This window comes from Procambarus clarkii, chromosome 7 (assembly GCF_040958095.1).
Source record: "Procambarus clarkii isolate CNS0578487 chromosome 7, FALCON_Pclarkii_2.0, whole genome shotgun sequence".
NCBI classification, from domain to species: domain Eukaryota; kingdom Metazoa; phylum Arthropoda; class Malacostraca; order Decapoda; family Cambaridae; genus Procambarus; species Procambarus clarkii.
In genome coordinates, this window is record NC_091156.1 from 55,315,423 (window position 1) to 55,340,666 (window position 25,244).

General features: G+C 43.7%; 1 protein-coding gene across 1 annotated transcript in view; it reads right to left on the bottom strand.

Annotated features, from left to right (window-relative positions):
- Positions 1-476: 476 nt before the first annotated feature.
- Positions 477-25,244, bottom strand: part of LOC138358431 (uncharacterized) — a 65,913-nt gene continuing 41,145 nt past the window's right edge. The window contains exon 2 of the mRNA XM_069316281.1: positions 477-657. Coding sequence (XP_069172382.1) covers positions 479-657 — 179 coding nt within the window. The 3' untranslated portion in view covers positions 477-478. The remainder of the gene's footprint in view (positions 658-25,244) is intronic.

Consider the following 25,244-nt stretch of genomic DNA (forward strand, 5'->3'; position numbering starts at 1 on the left):
ACATATGCACGGGCCGAGTAAAGGACAAAGTAGAGCCAATACTTATCCCGTGTTACAATAATTTGATTTAATAAATTTGCAAAGTGCAGCATGATGCTGTCACATCGCCTGCTTTCTGAAGCAATATACAATCTGATGAATTCTATTCTGCTTTCTTTATAATACAATATTTTTCTTTATGGCATCATGGATAATAGTTGGAGATGTGGCAAATTTTAATCCCACTAATCCCATTTACAGTATTCAAAATTATTGGCTCAACTAAAACTGGCAAGTAGAATAGAGGACAACAACATAGAATATATGACAAAGATATTATTATCTTTTGTTTGATTTATCAAATTAAGAAGTAAACTTAACATTTCCTTTATTGTAACAATAGAATATCATTTGTCAAGTTTCCCATGGATCCGTGAATGAGCGTACTGGCCGCTCCTATTTCAAGCCAAGAATATTTAGAAGTATTATTTATTAAATATTAGGTATTAATAAATGTTGATATTTGAGTGAAGTCTTTCGAGTGCAACACACATCCCAACTTACCACAAGAAAGTTCGTCGGAGTTATCATCGCAGTCACGGTCACCATCACATTGCCACGTCATGGGTATGCATCTAGAACCATCCAAGCAGCTGAATTTATCCTCAGCGCATGCACCTATGGAGAGAAACAAAACTATTGATACACACGCTTTACCCAGCAATGCGTTGTTGTGGTTCAGCAACGCATGCACGTTGCTGAGCCACATCAATCATTCCCTGTCTGTCAGTCCTCCCCACCATTCCTCCCTCCCAAATCCCCTCGTCCTCCTAACCATTTCCCATTCCCCCGTCCCCCCAACCATTCACCCCTCCCATGTTTCCTTTTCCTTCCCACCATCCTCCACTCCTGTCCCCTCGTCCTTCCCACCATTCCCCCATTTCCCTCGTCCTCTCCACAATCCCCCCATCCCCGTCCCCTCGTCCTCCTCACCATCCCCCAATCCCCTACACCCCTTTCCCTTTGTCCTCACCATTCCCCCCTCTCCTGTCCCCTCGTACTCCCCAATATCCCCCACTCCTCTCTACCCTTGTTCTCAGTACCACTGTCCCCTCATCCTCCCCACCATCCCCCAATACTGTCCCCCATGTCCTCCCCACCATTCTTCACTCCCTCAACCGATGCGTTCCCAAATGATCTGATGTTGCCATCACTGAAAAATGAGAACAGTTAAAAAAATCGAAATGAAAAAAAAACGAAAAAATAACAAAAAACTATACTCACAAAATAAACGATATGGTAAACAACACAGCTCAATTCCAATGCAGAGTCACCCAAAATAATTAAAACAAAATGAAAATAAATTGAAATCTATGAAAATTCAATTTATCAATGCCATCAGAAACATTGAAATGGAATCGTAACATATTTAGAATATCATGTGTTGCTTTTACGTGCAAAAGATGGCATTGGTTTTTCCCCCCCCAAAAATTGTTTTTACCTGTCACAGGTGTGGCATGTATATAGTAGGTATATAAAACCCCATGTATATTCGAATATAACGTGTCAAAATTTCAAAGCAATCAAGGAAGAGCTTTAAGAGATTGCAGGGTGTGTTTCTTTTATGTGCAACAGATGGTGGTGTTTAAAAAAAAACATATTTTGACCTGTCACACGTGTGGCATGTATATAGTAGGTATATAAAAACATGCACGTATTTGAATGCAACGTTGTGTCAAATTCGAAAGCAATCGATAAAGATGTTTCAGAGATTTCCCACACATGAAAACTCACATGAAAAAAAAAATTAAAGAAACATGTTTTTACCTGTAATAGTAATTTCTATATAGTAGGTATATCAAAACACGCTCATATGCGAATGGAACATTGTGTAAAAATTTCCAATCAATCGGTGAAGATCTTTCGGAGATTAGCAATTTTGAACAAACGAACATTTACATTTTTATTCATATAGATTCTATTTTACACTATAAAATCTACTTGCAGCCTTTGCAACATATTTTTTTTCGTTATAAAACTCAACATTAATGGTATACACAGTTTTGCACTATAAACACCGCTCACAAAAGAAAGGGCACATAATGATAACTACTCTGGCAATGAATTTTAATGCTGGACTATTTTCTGGACTACAGAATACTTGCTGGTTGGTAAACAAGCTACTGTTGTTACCATAAAAACCATTCCTAAGGAAAAACAGGCCATAAATCCAACACCAAGCAAATGTATTATTATCACAAAATTTCTAAGTAACCAATGGTCAGGTTCACTTCTTACTCGGTAAGCTCTCTTTTGATAAGTTGCTGACGATTGCTTTCGTCGGCCGCTGATCTTGCCAGAACGGATTTATGTCTCACACTCTGGTAAATAATATTGTACACACTGTGAGGAATCCGTCAAGTGTAACCCACCCTTATTAGCCTTAGGAGATCAGAGCTTTAATTATTTGATTTGTTACCACACAAAGGCAATCTTTTAAATTTTATAAATATGGGAATTTTTTCTTAAGTACATCTGGCACAAGGGGAAATCCATCAGTGGTTAGGATGGGTCAATGGCTCCTGGAAACCATGGCTCATTACCTGGGCCCTTCACAGGGTAGGATATGGGCGATCCTCGGATGGTCCTCGTTTTTCCACATTTGTATTCATTGCTGCTACAGTTTCTTTGGCTCTGACTATATTCTCATTCCTTTCATGATTACGAAAATTGTTTTTGGTGCTGAGTTCGTAAATTGGCTAATAACTCACTTGTTAATCATATAAATTCAACTGGGTCTGGGACTCGATGAAGTTGCGTTCGAATTCTTGAAAAAGACATGTTTACTGTTGAGGTTTGTTCGTCATGACCGAGAATGATATTGTTACTGAACTAGCGGATCATCAGGCCGTTAACAAGAAGGTTATGACAATGTTGTTGAATAACGAGTGGTGGAAACTCATTCGTTAAACTTACTTTTGGATTAGAGAAAAAGAGTGTTAATTAGCAATTATTAGAAGGAGACTGGGAGTGACTATCGACGAGTGAAGACGTGCTTTGACACACACCAGTCAACCCGTCCTTGGACCAAGTCCGTTCTATCCAGCGGTCGACCCCAAAAAGGGTTTCATCAATTTTAACATTCTGTTTATTCAAAAGAGAACTTTTTCATATAAGTTAATATTATTATATATTAGCATATTGGTCATATTTAGGCACTGGTTAGGATAGGCTAGGTGTCTAGGTTCTGTTGGCAAATATTTGTAGTATGTGGGTGAAGCATTTACAGCACTGTAGTTCAAAGAAAAGTCGGCAGCGAAGCACTTGTTCCGGAAGTTTTCGGACGTCACCATTTGGTAGTCATGTGTAAACCGTTTTTCATTCATAAAAAGGGGGTTTGGCGGTTGCATGGAATGGATTTTGGGTCTTTGTTTGGAGGATAGGCTGCTCCAGTTGGTGGTTGATGGCCATGTGATTTGGCTGTCCATGATTTGGTGTCTACGAGTTCTCGTTCAACGCAGATGTAAGACCGCGGATGTTTATAATGGGCGCTCGTACGAATTCTTGAAATAGACATGTTTACTGCTGAGGTTTGTTCCTCATGACTGAAAATGATATTGTTACTGAACTAGCGGATCATCAGGTCGTTAACAAGAAGATTATGACAATGTTGTTGAATAACGAGTGGCTATGCCGGTCAATCTCAACTGAACCAGTTGGGCCCATTCCTCTTGTGGCCACTCCTTGATTGCACAGAGAAATCACACTAACGTGATACATCAAATGAACAAATCCACAAGGGCCGTGACGAGGATTCGAACCTGCGTCCGGGAGCATCCCAGACACTGCCTCAATCGACTGAGCTACGACAGGGTTAAAAGAGTTGAAACCGAAGTTCTACTGAACTTACTGGATCCCGTAGCCTCTCCGAGGCACAAAACCAGGATTTTACACAACTCCCCCCTGCACTTGAACTATGTCAATAGGCCGTTCTCCCTCTTCGCCCTTACATCATTACACACAGAAATCCCACTAACGTGATACATCAAATGAACAAATCCACAAGGGCCGTGACAAGGATTCAAACCTGCATCCGGGAGTATCTCAGACACTGCCTTAATCGACTGAGCCACGACAGGGTTAAAAGAGTTGAAACCGAAGTTCTACTGAACATATTGGATCCCATAGCCTCTCCGAGGCACAAACCAGGATTTTACACAACTCCCCCCTGCACCAGAGCTATGTCAATAGGCCGTTCTCCCTCTTCGTCCTTACATCATTACACACAGAAATCACACTAACGTGATACATCAAATGAACAAATCCACAAGGGCCGTGACAAGGATTTGAACCTGCGTCCGGGAGCATCCCAGATACTGCCTTAATCGACTGAGCTACGAAAGGGCTAAAAGAATTGAGTTTGTGCCTCGGAGAGGCTACAGGATCTTGTGGATTTGTTCACTCCTTGATATTGGCTACATTTTCGAAATACTCGAAGAATCTCTCTGCCTCTTCGGGCACAAACAGGGGAATATCCTTTTCCCTAACCCTATTATCTGGTGGGTGTGATACCTGGGTGGTGCTCTCTGGCAACCCATATTCAATCCTTTGTTCAGCCAAGGTTCTATTTGCTTCTATCTGCATTTGTTTGGTCCTCACTTTCTTTCTCCACCTTTAGTCTGGCTTTCTCTTTTTCTACCTCCAGTCTGGTTTCCTCTTTTCTATCTCCAGTCCGATTTTCTCTTTTTCTTTCCCTTGTTCATTTTTCATCTGCAGTTCTAACTTCAACCTTTCCAGTTGGAACTGTCTCTCCTCATGCTACATCTGGAGCCCTAGCTGTAATCTTTCCAAGCTCCTATTCCGGCTACTCCTGCTACTGGGATGAAGTAGCGGCTATCTGCGGCTACTCTTACTACTCCTACTTGATCCCTGGGATCTCACTTCATCCTGCCCATCATCCTCCTTTCCACTTTCAGCTCCTTTTTTGGCTCCTTGCTCTGCCGCTTCACTATGGCTCTCAGCTGCCTCTAGATCCCATCCTTCATCCCAGCCACTTTAGATGCCTTCACCCTGATGACACATCTTTCCGCTATCTGTTTCTACTGATCCCTGATGCAACCTTCGAAGTCCTCAGGCTTGCCTGACTCCACAAACGCTTGCACCTTATCTATCGTGTCCTGTGAGTCTTCCTAAGAGAGAGAATATACACCTGCAGGCACAAAGTCTACTTATTTCCACAAAGGGTGTACCAATCCACTCCCGGACAGGGTGTGGGTGTCAGTTCACTCTCCCGGACACAGGCCCCAAAATATTATTATGTGTCGGTCAGGTGCATACATCCCTTCCGTATAACCAACCAAAACTCGTAGAGTGCTTGTACTTTGGTCAGGACCTGCTACCTTGTACGCTTCCTGCTCTTGGAGAGGGGCTCAGCATCACACATTTAGGGGGTGCGGCTCCAACATTGGCCTCGTTGTCATGTGTACACACCTAGTTCGAGCCGCTGTGACTCCCCACTCTCTGCTTGATTGGTATGACCTCCTCAATCCGCCTTTCTTTGAATTATAATTCTGTACCACCCTGTCTACAGCTGTGGTTCTTTCTCTCTCTTTCTCTCCTACTTTCTGGGAAGCCTCACTAGGAAATGGGCAAACACCGGAAAACTATATATATTTACTTAGACAGTGAACATGTAGAACATACATTCAAGAATAATAATATGACTCCAACACTCTATGCTATTATAGTCAGGTTGCATTTAATCCCATCAGGACTATCAGCTGCTTATATCAAGTGGTAGCCCAACTCCTGGCTTGCCATTTATGCTACCAACGTCACCTAGTGGGTTAAATCTTGTAATACAATATGTCACTATCAGCTCTAGAATATATATAAATATACACAAGGAATCCAGCCTAAGGCTGCAACAACATAAACATCAATATAAATATTCCTTGAATCAAACGTCCAATCACTCACCTTCCACTGCGTCATGCACGCTAATTGTCACGGACCTTGGTGCCATCTACAATCCTGGCGCCAAACTATGGCCGTTGACCCTCCCATTATATGGAGTTTCCCATCTTTTAGTCTGCCTGGCTGAAAGGTAACGAGTAACCAGAGGCAGGCTAGGGAAGTGAGTGAAGCCAGGACAGTGGAAGACGTAGGTCGACCTAAAGGTGATAGCCAGTTGGGCTGGACAAGCGCTGTGGTCTTTACTCCTGGAAGGACTAGCCAATTGGGCTGGTCGAACGCTGTGGACTTTAATCCTGGAAAGGCTGGCCAAGTGGGCTGGTCGAGCGCTGTGGTTGAGCACTATAATCAGTGAGACTAGATGAACGCTTCGATTGATCGCTGTAGACTACGTTTCTGGAAGGTAACAGCCAGTGGGGCTGGTCAGGCGTTGCCAACTTTGTTGCTTGAGTGTACCAACGGGTGCGCAACGAAGACCTCATCAGAGGCACCTTGTGGTCGTCATCCGTGAAGCAGGCAAGCATAAGGGCTAGCAACGCCAATCCGGTTGACATCGCATAGACTTGTAAATATTATAATGATGATGGGAAAATAATAATGGGGTTATTTTAAGTGTTCTTTTACTTTTACCTTTAAACATTACACTATATTCCACCAAGATTAGGTTTCTCTGAACTTGAGTAGGATCATAGAGATTATGAAGAACCCGGTTACGAAGGGTTCGTAACACTAAAGACACTCAAACACTATCAACCCTCTATCAGTGGACATTAAGAACCTCCTCTCTACATCTAGAGGTCCACTACCAAGAATGTCTCCAGTTTCCTCCACAATTATCTACCATGGTCCTCTACAGCTCTTCCAGGCTGCTGCACTATGAAGTTTTCCCGGAACACCAATGATGCTTCACCACTGGTATCTCAGAAGCCCGTGAAACTCCACTCCACTGCTTCTCCTCTCACAGCCTGAGGTCCAATTCCTCACTATGGGACTGCTCTTCCACAGAGCTCGGTATTTCTTCAATAACCTTGGAGTTCCATCCACAGACTCCTCCTCTGACCTCGAAGTTCTCTCAGGAACTCCTTCCCTTGACAAACCTGCAACCCATTGACACGCCATAAAGATCTTCCTCTACAAACATATAACTAAAATAAACTGCACAATAAATGTCTCCACTCGACATCCCTCTGATTCCCACCTGCCATAAGGTGACTCCCCCATGCCCGGGCGAGTCCATTCTCCACCCTCCCGTGGCGGTCCCCCTGAGACTGCCAGCCAGCGGGCCCAGTCAGTTACCTCCAAGCTTTCAGCAGGAGATGATGTGCCGCTACTCTCCTCAGCTGGTTCCCTCATCTCTATTCTCTTATTTAGGCTTTCTACCTTAATAAAATATGCCTAATATATCAATAGACACTTGCTACGGTCGCTGGGCACACGACCACCACAGGCAATCACTGTCAACTGGTTTAAAATGGCTTACCAAAGAATTTGGTCCGCTCGTTGCGTTCACTGACTGAGCGGTCACCACCAGGGCACTCTAAGCTGCCCGCAAAACAGCTTTAAAGACTGCTCCACACTCTCCCTGCAGTCCATGACTTGAGCGGACACGTTCACAGACTTATTCCACAAGTGAGACGTCTGTCCACTTCCTTCTTCTTGAATGTATATCACTCTGGGGTTCTTCTTCAACAGGGGCTCAAATGGAGCACAACCTCCCCTCTCGATTTCTGCAGCTCAAGTAAGGTCAAACCCCTCTGAAACGAGCCTCACACCTCACTCAAATTCTCCACATCCCATATCAAGTCGTTTATTTATATTATTATTCACTGCCCATACTTTTAATCTAGTCGTCAAATTTAATCAAGTGTTTACTATATGTATTTTCAGGTCTATATTTCTTTAACCACGTAGGTCAGGCCTGGCAGAATAACTCTCAGGGCTAGACTCGTTTTTCAGCTACCTGGGATCATAACACTTGACATAACCACCTAGGCGTATGAGCGGTTGTACTACTGCATATTCTCGGGGTCCTCTACTTATCATGAACCCTGACAAGTTTAATTTCACCTGTGTGATTGGTTTTAATTTAAGTGCTTCTGCCGCTGTCTGAGTAATGAAAGTTTTCTGGGTCCCTAGTCGAATAGGCCACGAATGGTGATCTTGGTCCCTTTTTTCTTGACTTGGAGTAGGGCAGTGGACAATATTGCATTTACTTGAGATGCTGGTTATTGTATGATGTAAACTTCTCACACCTTGCAACACTGAACTTGTTTGAGATTTCTATCTCTTACTGTCTTCTCTAATTGTGCCGGATCGCTTTTCCTTTTCCTTATGTTTCGTTTTTCTCCCCCCTCTTCTCTTATCTGCTTGTCGTTTCCTGCCGACCTTTTGCTTGTTTTGGATCTTTCTTTGGACTTCTTCTATTTTGACGCCCGGGTGCTTGAGGAGGCATACTCTTGCACCCGTAGAACTGTAGTACCCAACGTCTCGTGCGAGGGGAACCTTTTATTGTCAATCCCCCTTTCGTCACTGAACCCGATCTCGACGGACTGACGGTTCTTAAGGTGGCGTTTGTGGGGCGTATACTCACGACGCACCCCTAGGGGGCCCCGGCATGATCGGCAATAGCTTCCTGTTGGATGTCCTGCCTCTTATTGTGGCTCCATGGTGGGTATGGGGGCACATTCGTGGATGAATTTCTTTCTTCGTTTCTATGTCGTTGAATGTTTCCGTTGTACCCTCTCCGGCTCGTGGGGTGGGCGACCAAGCCCCCGAGTCGGCCTGTATTGGAAGACCAGGCTTTGTAGCTCCCGCTGCGTTGGGCCCCGACCTTGCTCCTCCTTTGACCGTCCTGACTTCTTCCCCCAGCTCCCCTCCCTCCTCTGTGGTTGGGTCGAGCCTCCAGCCCCCGGTGGTGACCACTTCGTCCCCTGGTGCGGCTAAGTCTCTCGTTGTGACTACTGCGCCTTTTGACCCCTCTCTCTCTAGGGGTTCTCAACGCCGTTCGCGCCCCAGCCGCACTCGCTCGATTCCTTCCCGTGCTGATGAGCATCAGGCCTTGTTTGGTCCTGCTTCATGGGCCAAATACTTTGATCTCCCTCTTGATTCTGCGCCTCCTGATGATTTCTCCCTCCATCGGCATCTTGTAGATTCCGTGGATGCGTCTGTTACTTTCAACCCCACTCGTCTCGGTACACGTGTCGTTGCTGCTCCTTCTCAGGATGCGGCTTCCCGCTTGGCTGCCTTGTCTTGCCTTGGCGAGATCCCTGTTCGGGTCTCCAAGAATGTTCAGATGAATGCCAGTGTTGGCACTATTCTCCTCCCACCCCATGTTGCAACCGGTGTTCGGAATCTGCAGGATTGCCACGATGATATTTGGCATATCCTTGATGCCCAAGGCCATTCTGTCCTCCAGGTTGACTCGTTTACTCGTCCCCCTCGTGGTCGTCGCCGTCAACCCCTTCGCGTTGTGAAGATTACCTTTGATGGTAGGACCCTTCCATCCTCTGTCATTCTTGCTGGTGCTAGGTGCTCTGTCCAGAAGTACATTCCTTCTCCTCGACTTTGTAACAAGTGCTGGAGGTTTGGGCATGGTGCACTCCGCTGCTCTGGGACTGTCTCTCTCTGTCCTTTGTGTGGGGGTGAAGGTCACTCTAAGTCGGAGTGCACTTCTCCCCAAGCTCGCTGCCTCAACTGCGGTGAGGCCCATCCTACCTTCTCCCGTACCTGTGTCCATTACAAGCTTGAGGCAGGCGTCCTCAACCTGAAGCACCGGGAGCGTTTATCTTTTCCTGTGGCGAGACGCCAGGTTCGCCGGCTCCCGCCTTATACTAACATCTCTTATGCTCACGTGTTGCGCTCTTCCTCTCCTCGTCCTTCCCCCCTTCCTCAGACTCACAACCGTTTCCGGGCCTTGGACCCTGATACGCCCACTGCCCCCTCCTCTGTCCCTTTGTGTTCTGTCCCGAGGGGTCCCCCTCCTGGTCCTCTGTCTGGGGTTCCCCTTCTTTCTACCCGGTCTGTCATGTCTCCTGTGTCTTCTTCCTCGTCCCCCTCCGATCCTCCTTCCCATCCTCTTCCTCCATCTATCGGCTCTCCCCGCCGCCTATCGGTGCAGGCGGATGTCCATCGCTCTCCTAACGGCCGTCGTATGTGCTCTCGTTCAGCTTCTCCTGTTGAGACCCTGGAATCCGTTGCCCGGTACATGGTTGCTGGGACACCAGTCTCTTTAAGTCAGAAGCGTAAGCCTGGCTTCTCTCCTTCCTCCTCCCCGGCGGGTAAGAAGGCTTCGCTTTCTTCCTCAGCTCCTACTTCTGGCTCTGTTGCTCCTTCCCCTCCCGTTTCAGTGATTGCGCCCCCTGTTCCTGCTATGGAGGTTTCTTTGGCCCCTGCTTCCCTTTCGGTTGCTGCTCTTGCTGGGGTGCGCTCCCCTCTTTCTACTCCCCCTCTTCCTGCTGCTGTCCTTGACTGCTCCTCTCCGTTGTCTCCTCCTCCTCCGGACCCCGCCCGCCCACCTCTGATCTGTTCTCCCGTTTCCTTCCCTCTGTCTTTGCTCAGTTTACCCATGCCCCCTAACCCTGACTTTGCTGACCCTGATATTCTTTAACGTGCTCTGTTGCTCTTTCGCCTCTGTTTCTTCCTTGTTCTCTGTTTTTGTCCTTTCTCTTCTCGTCGTTGTCCATTCTTCAATGGAACGTTCGAGGTTATTACGCCAATTTCCTCGAACTCCAACTTCTGATTTCGCGGTTTTCGCCCCTTTGTGTCTGTCTCCAGGAGCCGATGCTTGGTGCTCGTCCTGGTCGTTTTCGTGGCTATTCCTTTCTCTCCCCCCCCCCCCAGCCGTTGCTGGGGCTTCTAATTCTTCTGCTCTCTTGATTCGTGCTGATGTTCCCTTTGTTCCTTTACTTTTTCCTTCGCCTCTCCATTGTTCTGCTGCTCGTATCTTTGTGGGGAAATGGTACACAGTTTGTTCCATTTATCTCCCCCGAGTGTCCCGCTCTCTCTTCCTGATTTGAAACACCTCCTAGACTCCTTGCCGGAGCCTGTGCTCCTGCTGGGTGACTTCAATTGTCGTCATTCTCTTTGAGGTGACGTTCTGACGAATACCCGGGGTCGCCTTCTTGACCCCGTTTCTTGACCCCTAGTTGCCGTTTCTCCTCTCTTCTTCCCTGTCTCTTCTGAATTCTGGTGAGCCCACTCATTTGGACTCTCGGACTCGCACCCTTTCTTGTCTTGATCTGCTCTTCTTCTCTTTACTTAGATTTCACGTGGCAGGTTCTTGATGACCTCCATGGAAGTGATCATTTCCCCATCCTTGTTTCCTTTTTCTCTTTTCGCCCTTCCCTCTCTTTCCCTCGGTGGCAGTTTGCTAAGGCGGACTGGACCCTATTTACCCTCAGTGCTGCTCTCTCTGACCTCTCCCTTCTGCCTCTCTCTCACGCTCTCCTCCTTTTCATTGACACTGTCTTCAACGCTGCCCTCCGCTCTATTCCTCGCTCTTCCTCTCGGGGTCCACGGAAGTGCGTTCCCTGGTGGAATGCGGACTGTGCTCGGGCTGTCCGCTGTAAGCGTGCAGTCAGGAAGAGGCACAGCCGTAGGCAGACGACCGATTCTTTTCTTTTCTTTCGGAAAGCGAGTGCGGTGGCCCGTAGGGCCATCCGTACGGCTAAACGTGAATGTTGGGCATCTTATGTCTCAACAATTACGTCCGAAACCCCTCTGGCCCAGATCTGGAAGCGTATCCGCAAGATAGCTGGTAAGTTCGTTCCCGATGTTTCACCGGTCCTTCACCTCCATGATACTCTTGTGGCGGACCCGTTGCAGGTCGCTTCCGAACTGGGTTCCCACTTTTCTTCTGTTAGCTCTGGTCTTCATCTTCCCCAATCTTTCCTTCTTCGTAAACCTGTCCTAGAGTCTCGTCCTTTAGATTTCTGCACTCATCTTCAGCTCCCCTATAATGATCCCTTCTCTCTCTCTGAACTTCGTTCTGCCCTGGCCCTCTGCGCTTCTACGGCGGCGGGCTCCGATGGTATTCATTATGAGATGCTTCGCCGTCTCCCTCCGTGCACGTCTCAGCATTTGCTGAGTCTATAATCGGATCTGGGAGTCGTCGTCAGTCTCTGAGGACTGGCTCGATGCCGTTGTCCTCCCTGTTCGCAAACCGGGGTCTCTGGGTACTTCCCCTAAGGACTTTCGCCCTATTGCTCTCACAAGTTGTGTCTGCAAACTCTTTGAACGTATGGTTAACGTTCGTCTGATGTGGTTCCTGGAACACCATCACCTCCTCTCCCCTTCTCAATTTGGTTTCCGCAAGTGCCGCAGCACGACAGATGTCCTGGTGAACTTGGAGGTCTATATTCGTACTGCTTTTGCTGCGAAGACCTCCGTTGTTGCCGTCCTTTTTGACCTGGAAAAGGCTTACGACACCACTTGGCGATATCATATTCTATCTCAACTTCATTCTTTTGGCCTTTGTGGTCATCTCCCTCTCTTTCTCCGCAGCTTCCTCTCTCGTCGTTCCTTTCGGGTGCGCCTTGGTACCGCTCTCTCTGCCTCTTTTCAGCAATACGAAGGTGTGCCCCAGGGTAGTGTTCTGAGCACTACTCTTTTTCTGGTTGCCCTCAATGGTCTTCTTTCCTCTCTTCCTTCTTTTGTCTTCTCCGCTCTCTATGTCGATGATCTTACCCTTTGCTGTCAGGGTGATGATTCGCCTCTCCTTCAGCGCCGGCTTCAACTTGCTATTGATGCCGTGTCCTCTTGGGCCACCGATCATGGCTTCAAGTTCTCTACTTCTAAGACTTGTGCCATGACTTTTACGCGGAAACGGGTCGTTCTTCGTCCCTCTTTGTCACTTTATGGTCATCCCCTTGAACACAAAGATTCCACGAAGCTTTTGGGGTTATTCCTTGACACTTGTTTGTCTTGGTCTCCCCATATCTCTTACCTCCGTGTTGAGTGCTGTAAGGCCCTTACCCTCCTTCGGGTCTTGTCCCATACTTCTTGGGGGGCGGATAGGCGCACTCTCCTAGCTTTACATTCCTCTCTCGTCCTGTCTAAGCTCGATTATGGTTGCCCTGCTTACTCGTCTGCTTCTCCTTCTACTCTTCGCCGTCTTGATGCTTTGCACCATACTGGGTTGCGCCTCAGTTCTGGTGCCTTTCGTTCGACTCCCATCCTTAGCTTGTATGTTGACACTGGCTTCTTGTCTCTCCAGGACCGCCGTGCTCGCTACTGTCTTCGCTATCTTGCGCGGTCCTTGCAACATCCTTCCTCTCGCCTCTGTCGTGCTTTAACTTTTACCCTTCCTGCGGTTAATGTTCCTCTTCACCACCTCCCTCTTTCTGTCCGGTTATCTCGCCTACAGGATTCTCTTTCCGTTCGTATTTCTGATGTTTCTCCTCGTGTTGTTCCTTCTTTGCCCCCCGTGGAGAGTCCCTCTTCCGCGGTTTTGTACATCCTTGACCCGTATCACTAAAGCTTTTACCCCTCCTATGGTTCTAAACCGCCTTTTCCTCGAGCGCTTTTCTTCTCACTCCCGCTCCGTTTCTGTCTTCACCAATGGGTCTAAGTCTGCGGATGGTGTTGGCTACTCTGTTGTCTTTCCTGATCGCACTTATATGTGTCGCTTACCTCCGGAGACTAGCATCTTTACAGCAGAGCTTTATGCTATTCTCTATGCTCTTCGTCTCCTGCTTTCTCGTTGTCAGTCTTCCTTTGTAGTTGTTGTTGACTCTCGTAGTGCCCTCATGGCTCTCGGGTCCCTTAATCCGGTTCATCCAGTAGTTGTCGAGATCCAGCATTGGCTGTTTCTTGTTCACAGTAAATTTAAGTCGGTTGAGTTTTGTTGGGTTCCCAGCCATATTGGTGTGTCTTTAAATGAGCGTGCGGATGCTGCCACCAAGGAAGCTGTCCGCTTTTGTCCCATCTCTCGTAAAGGTATTCCATATTCCGACTTTTACCCGGTTATCCATTCCTCCGTCCTTACCCGTTGGCAGGCTTCTTGGTCGTCTGTTACTGGTAACAAACTACGTACTCTTAAATGTTGTGTTTCCTCGTGGCCGTCCTCCTACCACCATAACCGGCGTTGGGAAACGGCTCTGGCAAGGTTGCGTATTGGCCATACTCGCTTAACCCATGGTCACTTGATGGAGCGCCGCCCTGCTCCTTATTGTCCTAGTTGCATTGTCCCTCTTACGGTCGTGCATGTCCTTCTTGAATGTCCTGACTTCCAGGACGAGCGTGTGTCTTGCTTTCCGACCGCCCCTCGAGGTCACCTGTCCCTCAATAGAATTCTTGGTGGCTCGGATACTTTTGATATCGTTTGCCTTATGCGTTTTTGTTCCCGTATTGGCATCCTTGGTGATATTTAGCGCCCTCTGATTATTCTGCACATTTGATGGTGCTACATAGCCTTCCCGGTTTGGTGCCTTCTTTTGATAATTACTTACTTACTTCTATCTCTTGCCTTGTGATTTGTATAATTTGTTTTAATAAATTTGCAAAGTGCAGCATGATGCTGTCCCCTTCTACACCTATTGCATGTGTTCAGTGGGGTCTTACAGCTTTTAGTATTAAGTGTTTGAGACACCTGGTACATTTTGTAACTGTTTGGGTCGTCTGACTCGGATGTCTCTACTAGGATAATTTATACATTTATATAAAGAATGTTTTTGATGACAAAACAAACACAACCCCCAGCCTACAGCATGCTTAAGGTTCACCGGTTTAGGTGAAACATTGTCTACAGGTTTTGAAGACTTTGTTGTTTGCATGTATTTATTAATTTATTTTTTTGTGAGTACTTGTTGTACTCTTGGGAGTAGCTATTGAGTTCTTGGGTGCACTTATTGGGCTCTTGGGAGTACTTATAGTACTCTTAGGTCTCACTGATAAATCAGTGTTTAACCTGTTAGTATTACATTGATTATTAGTACCCTTAATACCTAACGATTGGGCCACTTTAGGAGTTTCAGTTAAGGAATTTAATGTGGGTACAATTTCTGTTGATTCAGGGGTGGCATTAATTTATATGAATTTATATTTACGTTAATTTATATACTTCGATAGCAATTTGTATAATGATAAGTGGACTGTATTTCTGCAATAATCTCATAATCTCACAAATCGATCCTCTACACATTAGGGGGGTTTATATTAATTAAATTTGTATATATGCAGCCAATCAAACTACAGTAATAGACTACATACATTGAAGAGGTTCCTTATCTTATAGTACAGCAGGTTAGTCCACCAGGTATAACTAGGGTGTAGACACCAAATTATCCTCTTTGAGGTAGCTTCCATCACCCAGTAACTGATGACAAAATCTTGCTTCCTCGTCTTGACCTGTCAAAAGGGCGCTAACTGTGAAGCCAGATACCTATATATGACAAGCTATATCAGAGAAAACACTATACATGGAACAATAAAGACCTGGCTTAATTACCTTTAGTTTGAGGCTATGTCGTGCTCTAACCGGTTCACCCTATATAATGACATTAATGGCCATAAATGAAAGATACATGGGTTTCGGAAAGAACACTTAACTTGAATTTGTAGACAGCGTGTTGAAAATGGTACACCTTTAGTTTCCATAACACTACGTCCAAGTAAATTAACAGGAGCCGAATATGCTCCCGTGTGAGCCTCTGGTCTAGTCTCAACAATGGCTGCGTCTAACACTCCATACTATTGACGCCTGGCCGACATTGTCCAGATATGATAGGAGCCGAATTTGCTCCACGCGTCTCGGATGTGACACAACAATGGCTCCCTCCTTCCTCACTCACGCCTGGCTTACATTGTCCAGATTTCAGAAAGTGATAGAAGGGTCACATTTACTCTACTTTAATATTGATAATTAAGTTAATTTATATAAGATGTTTTTATGATGGTAAAGTCCAAAGACTAATGTATTTAAGAATAATTCCCACCATAATAGGTGGTGAATTATAATAGTATGTGGTGATGATATCCCGTTTTCTTTAAATGGTAATTCCACTACAAGTTACGTTTTCTATGGGTAACTTGTTTATACAACACAGCTATTATCTGTCTGTATAATATATTAAATGGTGTCGGATTTTCCGACATAATTCCCCAGGGGGCTGCTCACGGGTCGAAGTCCTCTTTGGAACAGACGAACACCGATACTCCTCCTTCGAATTATTAGATTAATTTGATGTTAGTAGTTAGTAATCACACATTTGTGCGCCTGTTCGTACAGGACGGATGTCCCGTACTAGAGTTGCAGGGGTTAGAAGTCTAACGCGATTTCATTTCCCTGTCAACTCTTGAAAGGCTAATATTCAAGCCTTATTACATATTATTTAACCCAGAAGACTGGATGTGATCAAGTACTACAGTCAAGTATGATTCAGTGACTGCAGTGAGATCAGTGACATTAGATATAACTTGAAGTTTGTTCAGGTAACTGGTCACTGATATATAAACACTGAGGCCCATGGAATACATCTTGATTAAATAATAAATGTATCAAATCAGTCATCATATTTATTGGGGTTTAATTTAGTTAATTGATTCAGAAGATTGAATAGCTCATCATTAAAGTAAAGTATGGTTCTGAGATTGCAGTGGGTTCAGTGACATTGGTCGCAGTGACTTGTAGCTGTTTTAGGCTACTGTTCACTGATTTGCCACTGAGGCCTCATGAACTCATCTTCAGCTTTAAATGATGATACTAACATCAACCTCTGTTGGTATAGTCAGCTGTAATCTCCTTAGTATAATGCTACTGGAGAAATATAATCAGCTGACAAATTTAGATTTCTACTGGTATTGTTTATCTGCAGGCATAGGTCTCCTCAGGCTTGATACTGGGCCTGAGAGTAATTTACCTCCTGCAGAGTTTAACATGGTTATACCCTGATATTTAGTAGGGCTACCGATGAATCGATGACAATAGTCTGTCCCTACAAGGAGACCGAAGTCGGTGAGGTGATCAGACTTAATATTATCTGCCAATTTTATTCCTCTATTTCTCAGGAATTTGGCTGTTGCTCTCAGACCTTGAACTTGTAGGTCTACTGGTATTTTGTCCACCACAATGGCTTGTACTCGACAGACGTACCTGCCTAAACGTACTGATGGTTGTACCACCTGGTAGACTTGAGGTCCTGCATCTGTTACAAACCCTGAGATGTTGAATGACGTCTGGGCTACAGGCCTTAATTGTAGTTCATCTGCCAGCTTTTTAGTGATATATGTTCTCTGGGATCCTTGGTCAAACAACCCACGGGTATGGACCTTGGCCCTCTTATTCAGGATGGTAATTTGGGCAGTAGGCAAAGTCGTATTACCTTTAGACTTTGCCGATTGGACACTCTTTGTTTGTTGCACCTTGCAGTACTGTACTGAGGTGGGAATGCTATCTTCCACCTTGGGGTTTGGAGACGTTGTTTTGGTGTCTCTGCACAATGCTGCATGGTGCTGACCTTTGTTACACCTATTACAGATGTGTAATTGGGTATCACAGTCGTTGATGTTATGTTTCCTGAGGCACCTCGTGCAATGTTGCAAATCTTTGAGTCGCTCAACACGGGCGTCACTATCAGGAAAATTAGGGCAGTGGTACATTGAATGTTTCTCATTGCAGAACAAACATGTTCCATAGCTTCCAGTACCCTTTGGTGTCACGTTCTTGGGTGACACAGTAACTATAGGCTTGGAGGGTCCCACTGCATATACGCCCACACTGCTACTGTTCCACTTTGGTGTTGAATTATATTGTCTAGATTGATTTGGAGTACCTTTGGTACTCTGTGGTTTACTATTATTGGTTTCTGAGGGTTTACTTGGTGGTTTTAATTTGTCATGTGTTCGTAATTGATGAACTACTGACTTTAAACCTTCAGATATTTCATTCATGGATAAGATACTTTTATTGTAATGAGCACTCATTTGTCTCAATATGTCCCTAGGTATTTTCTCCTGGACAATTATTTTCAAGACCCACTCAGCCCCGTTTGTATCTGCTGTCAGGCTGAGGGCATTGATCAATGATTCTATCTCCAGCTTGAAAACTTGGAGTGAATCAGCTGAAGCCTCCGGTGGGGGTAAATGCAACATCTCATGAACTAAATGTGATGTTCTTACTTCTGGATCAGCATAATTATCCTTAAAGAGTTTTACTGCCAGATCATAGCCGTCATTAGTTAATCTCAGATGGGATACTACTGTTTTAGCCTCACCTGATAATTGGCCTTGCAAATAAGAGAATTTACTACTCTTTGGTAATGATTGTTTTGAGTCTACAAGGTCAACGAATTTGTTCCAAAATTCGTCCCAATCTTCCTCATCTTTTCCTGAGAAAGTGGGTAAATTAATTGGAGGGAGTCGAGCTTCTGCTTGACTCGTATTAGATGCAACTGTTGTTGTTGTTGCTGTTGCCTTGTTCTGGGCAATTAATTTGACATAAGGCTGTAACGTGGCCTGAGTGTGATCTTCATAATTCGCAAGATCAACCATAATGTCGTCTATTTCTGTTTCTGATAAATTGGTATTGGCAAGTTCAGCCACATATGTTGCTATTTGACATTTGATTTGCTCAAATTTACCTGCAGCTGCTTGATAATAGCTTTCCAGGTCAGCATAATCAACTTGAGATTGTTGTGACAAATCTTCACATTTCTTGATCTGTCTTGTTAAGTGGCCTTTAAGACCTGCAAGGGTTCTTTTCATTCTCCCTGCATTATTCATACTGGCTAGTTGGTGAAGCCTTGTGGGGCTTGTACTTGGGCTGCTCATAATACTGAACAAGCACTGATGGTAGCCTAGGGTCAAATTCTGCACTCACTAGGCAATAATCCTACCTCTACTAGAGGTTAGCACTTAAAATTAATACACATTATATATATACAATCATACACACTAATGATTTGAGTGATAAACCAGTGTCACTGGAAGTACCTTTAGGTTAGCTTTTCTATATCACCCTAGGATGGTAGAGACACTAATTAATCACTCAAAGGTGTAATGATCATAAGTAAATTATTATATATACAACTCAACTCGAGTTGATAAATATTACACCCAAAATAGGGTCTGGACCATTCATTAATGGTGTTAGGTTGTTGAATATAGTACAACTGACTATGGTAATAATGGGACTAGGATGAGCAATAATAGTTCAACTAGTCATATCCTACCCTGTTGTGGGTTGGCAATTAGTAAATATTATACTGTGATCACTAGTGCAATATATATTAAATAATTCTCTATTTTGGAGAAATAATATACACAATTATTGATAATAGCCTCTTAATTAGCCTCTATGAAACTTCTAATATTATCAAGAAGTATTAAATATTATTAGTGACCTCGCGAAATAAAGTCCACAAAATTCGTGGATAATCTCTCGCGAAATGTAACACCACGAAATCCGTGAACAATCTTGCGAGGACACAGCCACTAATTTGGCTGGCTTCTATATTAGCGCTGTCATTTCACGAAATAACACGCCACCAAATATCTGTGGGTGTCCCTGAAACCGCTGATGAGGCAGATCTGAACTGAGCGGGGCTCGTGAACTCGCACGAGTCAACGCCGCCGTCTTGACTGGCTTTGTTTAAATAACACTGCACTAGTATATTTAATGAATCCACTGGTTAACTGGTTCATCCGGTACTAAGATGACCAAATGTGGGTTCAAAGGACCGAATATTCCGGTTCCGAAGGTCCAAATAATGTGGGAACCGACCTGTGAGATTTATATTTATTTAATTTATATGAATTTATATTTACGTTAATTTATATACTTCGATAGCAATTTGTATGATGTTAAGTGGACTGTATTTCTGCAATAATCTTATAATCTCACAAATCGATCCTCAACACATTAGGGGGGTTTATATTAATTAAATTTGTATATATGCAGCCAATCAAACTACAGTAATAGACTACATACATTGAAGAGGTTCCTTATCTTATAGTACAGCAGGTTAGTCCACCAGGTATAACTAGGGTGTAGACACCAAATTATCCTCTTTGAGGTAGCTTCCATCACCCAGTAACTGATGACAAAATCTTGCTTCCTCGTCTTGACCTGTCAAAAGGGCGCTAACTGTGAAGCCAGATACCTATATATGACAAGCTATATCAGAGAAAACACTATACATGGAACAATAAAGACCTGGCTTAATTACCTTTAGTTTGAGGCTATGTCGTGCTCTAACCGGTTCACCCTATATAATGACATTAATGGCCATAAATGAAAGATACATGGGTTTCGGAAAGAACACTTAACTTGAATTTGTAGACAGCGTGTTGAAAATGGTACACCTTTAGTTTCCATAACACTACGTCCAAGTAAATTAACAGGAGCCGAATATGCTCCCGTGTGAGCCTCTGGTCTAGTCTCAACAATGGCTGCGTCTAACACTCCATACTATTGACGCCTGGCCGACATTGTCCAGATATGATAGGAGCCGAATTTGCTCCACGCGTCTCGGATGTGACACAACAATGGCTCCCTCCTTCCTCACTCACGCCTGGCTTACATTGTCCAGATTTCAGAAAGTGATAGAAGGGTCACATTTACTCTACTTTAATATTGATAATTAAGTTAATTTATATAAGATGTTTTTATGATGGTAAAGTCCAAAGACTAATGTATTTAAGAATAATTCCCACCATAATAGGTGGTGAATTATAATAGTATGTGGTGATGATATCCCGTTTTCTTTAAACGGTAATTCCACTACAAGTTACGTTTTCTATGGGTAACTTGTTTATACAACACAGCTATTATCTGTCTGTATAATATATTAAATGGTGTCGGATTTTCCGACATAATTCCCCAGGGGGCTGCTCACGGGTCGAAGTCCTCTTTGGAACAGACGAACACCGATACTCCTCCTTCGAATTATTAGATTAATTTGATGTTAGTAGTTAGTAATCACACATTTGTGCGTCTGTTCGTACAGGACGGATGTCCCGTACTAGAGTTGCAGGGGTTAGAAGTCTAATGCGATTTCATTTCCCTGTCAACTCTTGAAAGGCTAATATTCAAGCCTTATTACATATTATTTAACCCAGAAGACTGGATGTGATCAAGTACTACAGTCAAGTATGATTCAGGGACTGCAGTGAGATCAGTGACATTAGATATAACTTGAAGTTTGTTCAGGTAACTGGTCACTGATATATAAACACTGAGGCCCATGGAATACATCTTGATTAAATAATAAATGTATCAAATCAGTCATCATATTTATTGGGGTTTAATTTAGTTAATTGATTCAGAAGATTGAATAGCTCATCATTAAAGTAAAGTATGGTTCTGAGATTGCAGTGGGTTCAGTGACATTGGTCGCAGTGACTTGTAGCTGTTTTAGGCTACTGTTCACTGATTTGCCACTGAGGCCTCATGAACTCATCTTCAGCTTTAAATGATGATACTAACATCAACCTCTGTTGGTATAGTCAGCTGTAATCTCCTTAGTATAATGCTACTGGAGAAATATAATCAGCTGACAAATTTAGATTTCTACTGGTATTGTTTATCTGCAGGCATAGGTCTCCTCAGGCTTGATACTGGGCCTGAGAGTAATTTACCTCCTGCAGAGTTTAACATGGTTATACCCTGATATTTAGTAGGGCTACCGATGAATCGATGACAATAGTCTGTCCCTACAAGTAGACCGAAGTCGGTGAGGTGATCAGACTTAATATTATCTGCCAATTTTATTCCTCTATTTCTCAGGAATTTGGCTGTTGCTCTCAGACCTTGAACTTGTAGGTCTACTGGTATTTTGTCCACCACAATGGCTTGTACTCGACAGACATACCTGCCTAAACGTACTGATGGTTGTACCACCTGGTAGACTTGAGGTCCTGCATCTGTTACAAACCCTGAGATGTTGAATGACGTCTGGGCTACAGGCCTTAATTGTAGTTCATCTGCCAGCTTTTTAGTGATATATGTTCTCTGGGATCCTTGGTCAAACAACCCACGGGTATGGACCTTGGCCCTCTTATTCAGGATGGTAATTTGGGCAGTAGGCAAAGTCGTATTACCTTTAGACTTTGCCGATTGGACACTCTTTGTTTGTTGCACCTTGCAGTACTGTACTGAGGTGGGAATGCTATCTTCCACCTTGGGGTTTGGAGACGTTGTTTTGGTGTCTCTGCACAATGCTGCATGGTGCTGACCTTTGTTACACCTATTACAGATGTGTAATTGGGTATCACAGTCGTTGATGTTATGTTTCCTGAGGCACCTCGTGCAATGTTGCAAATCTTTGAGTCGCTCAACACGGGCGTCACTATCAGGAAAATTAGGGCAGTGGTACATTGAATGTTTCTCATTGCAGAACAAACATGTTCCATAGCTTCCAGTACCCTTTGGTGTCACGTTCTTGGGTGACACAGTAACTATAGGCTTGGAGGGTCCCACTGCATATACGCCCACACTGCTACTGTTCCACTTTGGTGTTGAATTATATTGTCTAGATTGATTTGGAGTACCTTTGGTACTCTGTGGTTTACTATTATTGGTTTCTGAGGGTTTACTTGGTGGTTTTAATTTGTCATGTGTTCGTAATTGATGAACTACTGACTTTAAACCTTCAGATATTTCATTCATGGATAAGATACTTTTATTGTAATGAGCACTCATTTGTCTCAATATGTCCCTAGGTATTTTCTCCTGGACAATTATTTTCAAGACCCACTCAGCCCCGTTTGTATCTGCTGTCAGGCTGAGGGCATTGATCAATGATTCTATCTCCAGCTTGAAAACTTGGAGTGAATCAGCTGAAGCCTCCGGTGGGGGTAAATGCAACATCTCATGAACTAAATGTGATGTTCTTACTTCTGGATCAGCATAATTATCCTTAAAGAGTTTTACTGCCAGATCATAGCCGTCATTAGTTAATCTCAGATGGGATACTACTGTTTTAGCCTCACCTGATAATTGGCCTTGCAAATAAGAGAATTTACTACTCTTTGGTAATGATTGTTTTGAGTCTACAAGGTCAACGAATTTGTTCCAAAATTCGTCCCAATCTTCCTCATCTTTTCCTGAGAAAGTGGGTAAATTAATTGGAGGGAGTCGAGCTTCTGCTTGACTCGTATTAGATGCAACTGTTGTTGTTGTTGCTGTTGCCTTGTTCTGGGCAATTAATTTGACATAAGGCTGTAACGTGGCCTGAGTGTGATCTTCATAATTCGCAAGATCAACCATAATGTCGTCTATTTCTGTTTCTGATAAATTGGTATTGGCAAGTTCAGCCACATATGTTGCTATTTGACATTTGATTTGCTCAAATTTACCTGCAGCTGCTTGATAATAGCTTTCCAGGTCAGCATAATCAACTTGAGATTGTTGTGACAAATCTTCACATTTCTTGATCTGTCTTGTTAAGTGGCCTTTAAGACCTGCAAGGGTTCTTTTCATTCTCCCTGCATTATTCATACTGGCTAGTTGGTGAAGCCTTGTGGGGCTTGTACTTGGGCTGCTCATAATACTGAACAAGCACTGATGGTAGCCTAGGGTCAAATTCTGCACTCACTAGGCAATAATCCTACCTCTACTAGAGGTTAGCACTTAAAATTAATACACATTATATATATACAATCATACACACTAATGATTTGAGTGATAAACCAGTGTCACTGGAAGTACCTTTAGGTTAGCTTTTCTATATCACCCTAGGATGGTAGAGACACTAATTAATCACTCAAAGGTGTAATGATCATAAGTAAATTATTATATATACAACTCAACTCGAGTTGATAAATATTACACCCAAAATAGGGTCTGGACCATTCATTAATGGTGTTAGGTTGTTGAATATAGTACAACTGACTATGGTAATAATGGGACTAGGATGAGCAATAATAGTTCAACTAGTCATATCCTACCCTGTTGTGGGTTGGCAATTAGTAAATATTATACTGTGATCACTAGTGCAATATATATTAAATAATTCTCTATTTTGGAGAAATAATATACACAATTATTGATAATAGCCTCTTAATTAGCCTCTATGAAACTTCTAATATTATCAAGAAGTATTAAATATTATTAGTGACCTCGCGAAATAAAGTCCACAAAATTCGTGGATAATCTCTCGCGAAATGTAACACCACGAAATCCGTGAACAATCTTGCGAGGACACAGCCACTAATTTGGCTGGCTTCTATATTAGCGCTGTCATTTCACGAAATAACACGCCACCAAATATCTGTAGGTGTCCCTGAAACCGCTGATGAGGCAGATCTGAACTGAGCGGGGCTCGTGAACTCGCACGAGTCAACGCCGCCGTCTTGACTGGCTTTGTTTAAATAACACTGCACTAGTATATTTAATGAATCCACTGGTTAACTGGTTCATCCGGTACTAAGATGACCAAATGTGGGTTCAAAGGACCGAATATTCCGGTTCCGAAGGTCCAAATAATGTGGGAACCGACCTGTGAGATTTATATTTATTTAATTTATATGAATTTATATTTACGTTAATTTATATACTTCGATAGCAATTTGTATGATGTTAAGTGGACTGTATTTCTGCAATAATCTTATAATCTCACAAATCGATCCTCTACACATTAGGGGGGTTTATATTAATTAAATTTGTATATATGCAGCCAATCAAACTACAGTAATAGACTACATACATTGAAGAGGTTCCTTATCTTATAGTACAGCAGGTTAGTCCACCAGGTATAACTAGGGTGTAGACACCAAATTATCCTCTTTGAGGTAGCTTCCATCACCCAGTAACTGATGACAAAATCTTGCTTCCTCGTCTTGACCTGTCAAAAGGGCGCTAACTGTGAAGCCAGATACCTATATATGACAAGCTATATCAGAGAAAACACTATACATGGAACAATAAAGACCTGGCTTAATTACCTTTAGTTTGAGGCTATGTCGTGCTCTAACCGGTTCACCCTATATAATGACATTAATGGCCATAAATGAAAGATACATGGGTTTCGGAAAGAACACTTAACTTGAATTTGTAGACAGCGTGTTGAAAATGGTACACCTTTAGTTTCCATAACACTACGTCCAAGTAAATTAACAGGAGCCGAATATGCTCCCGTGTGAGCCTCTGGTCTAGTCTCAACAATGGCTGCGTCTAACACTCCATACTATTGACGCCTGGCCGACATTGTCCAGATATGATAGGAGCCGAATTTGCTCCACGCGTCTCGGATGTGACACAACAATGGCTCCCTCCTTCCTCACTCACGCCTGGCTTACATTGTCCAGATTTCAGAAAGTGATAGAAGGGTCACATTTACTCTACTTTAATATTGATA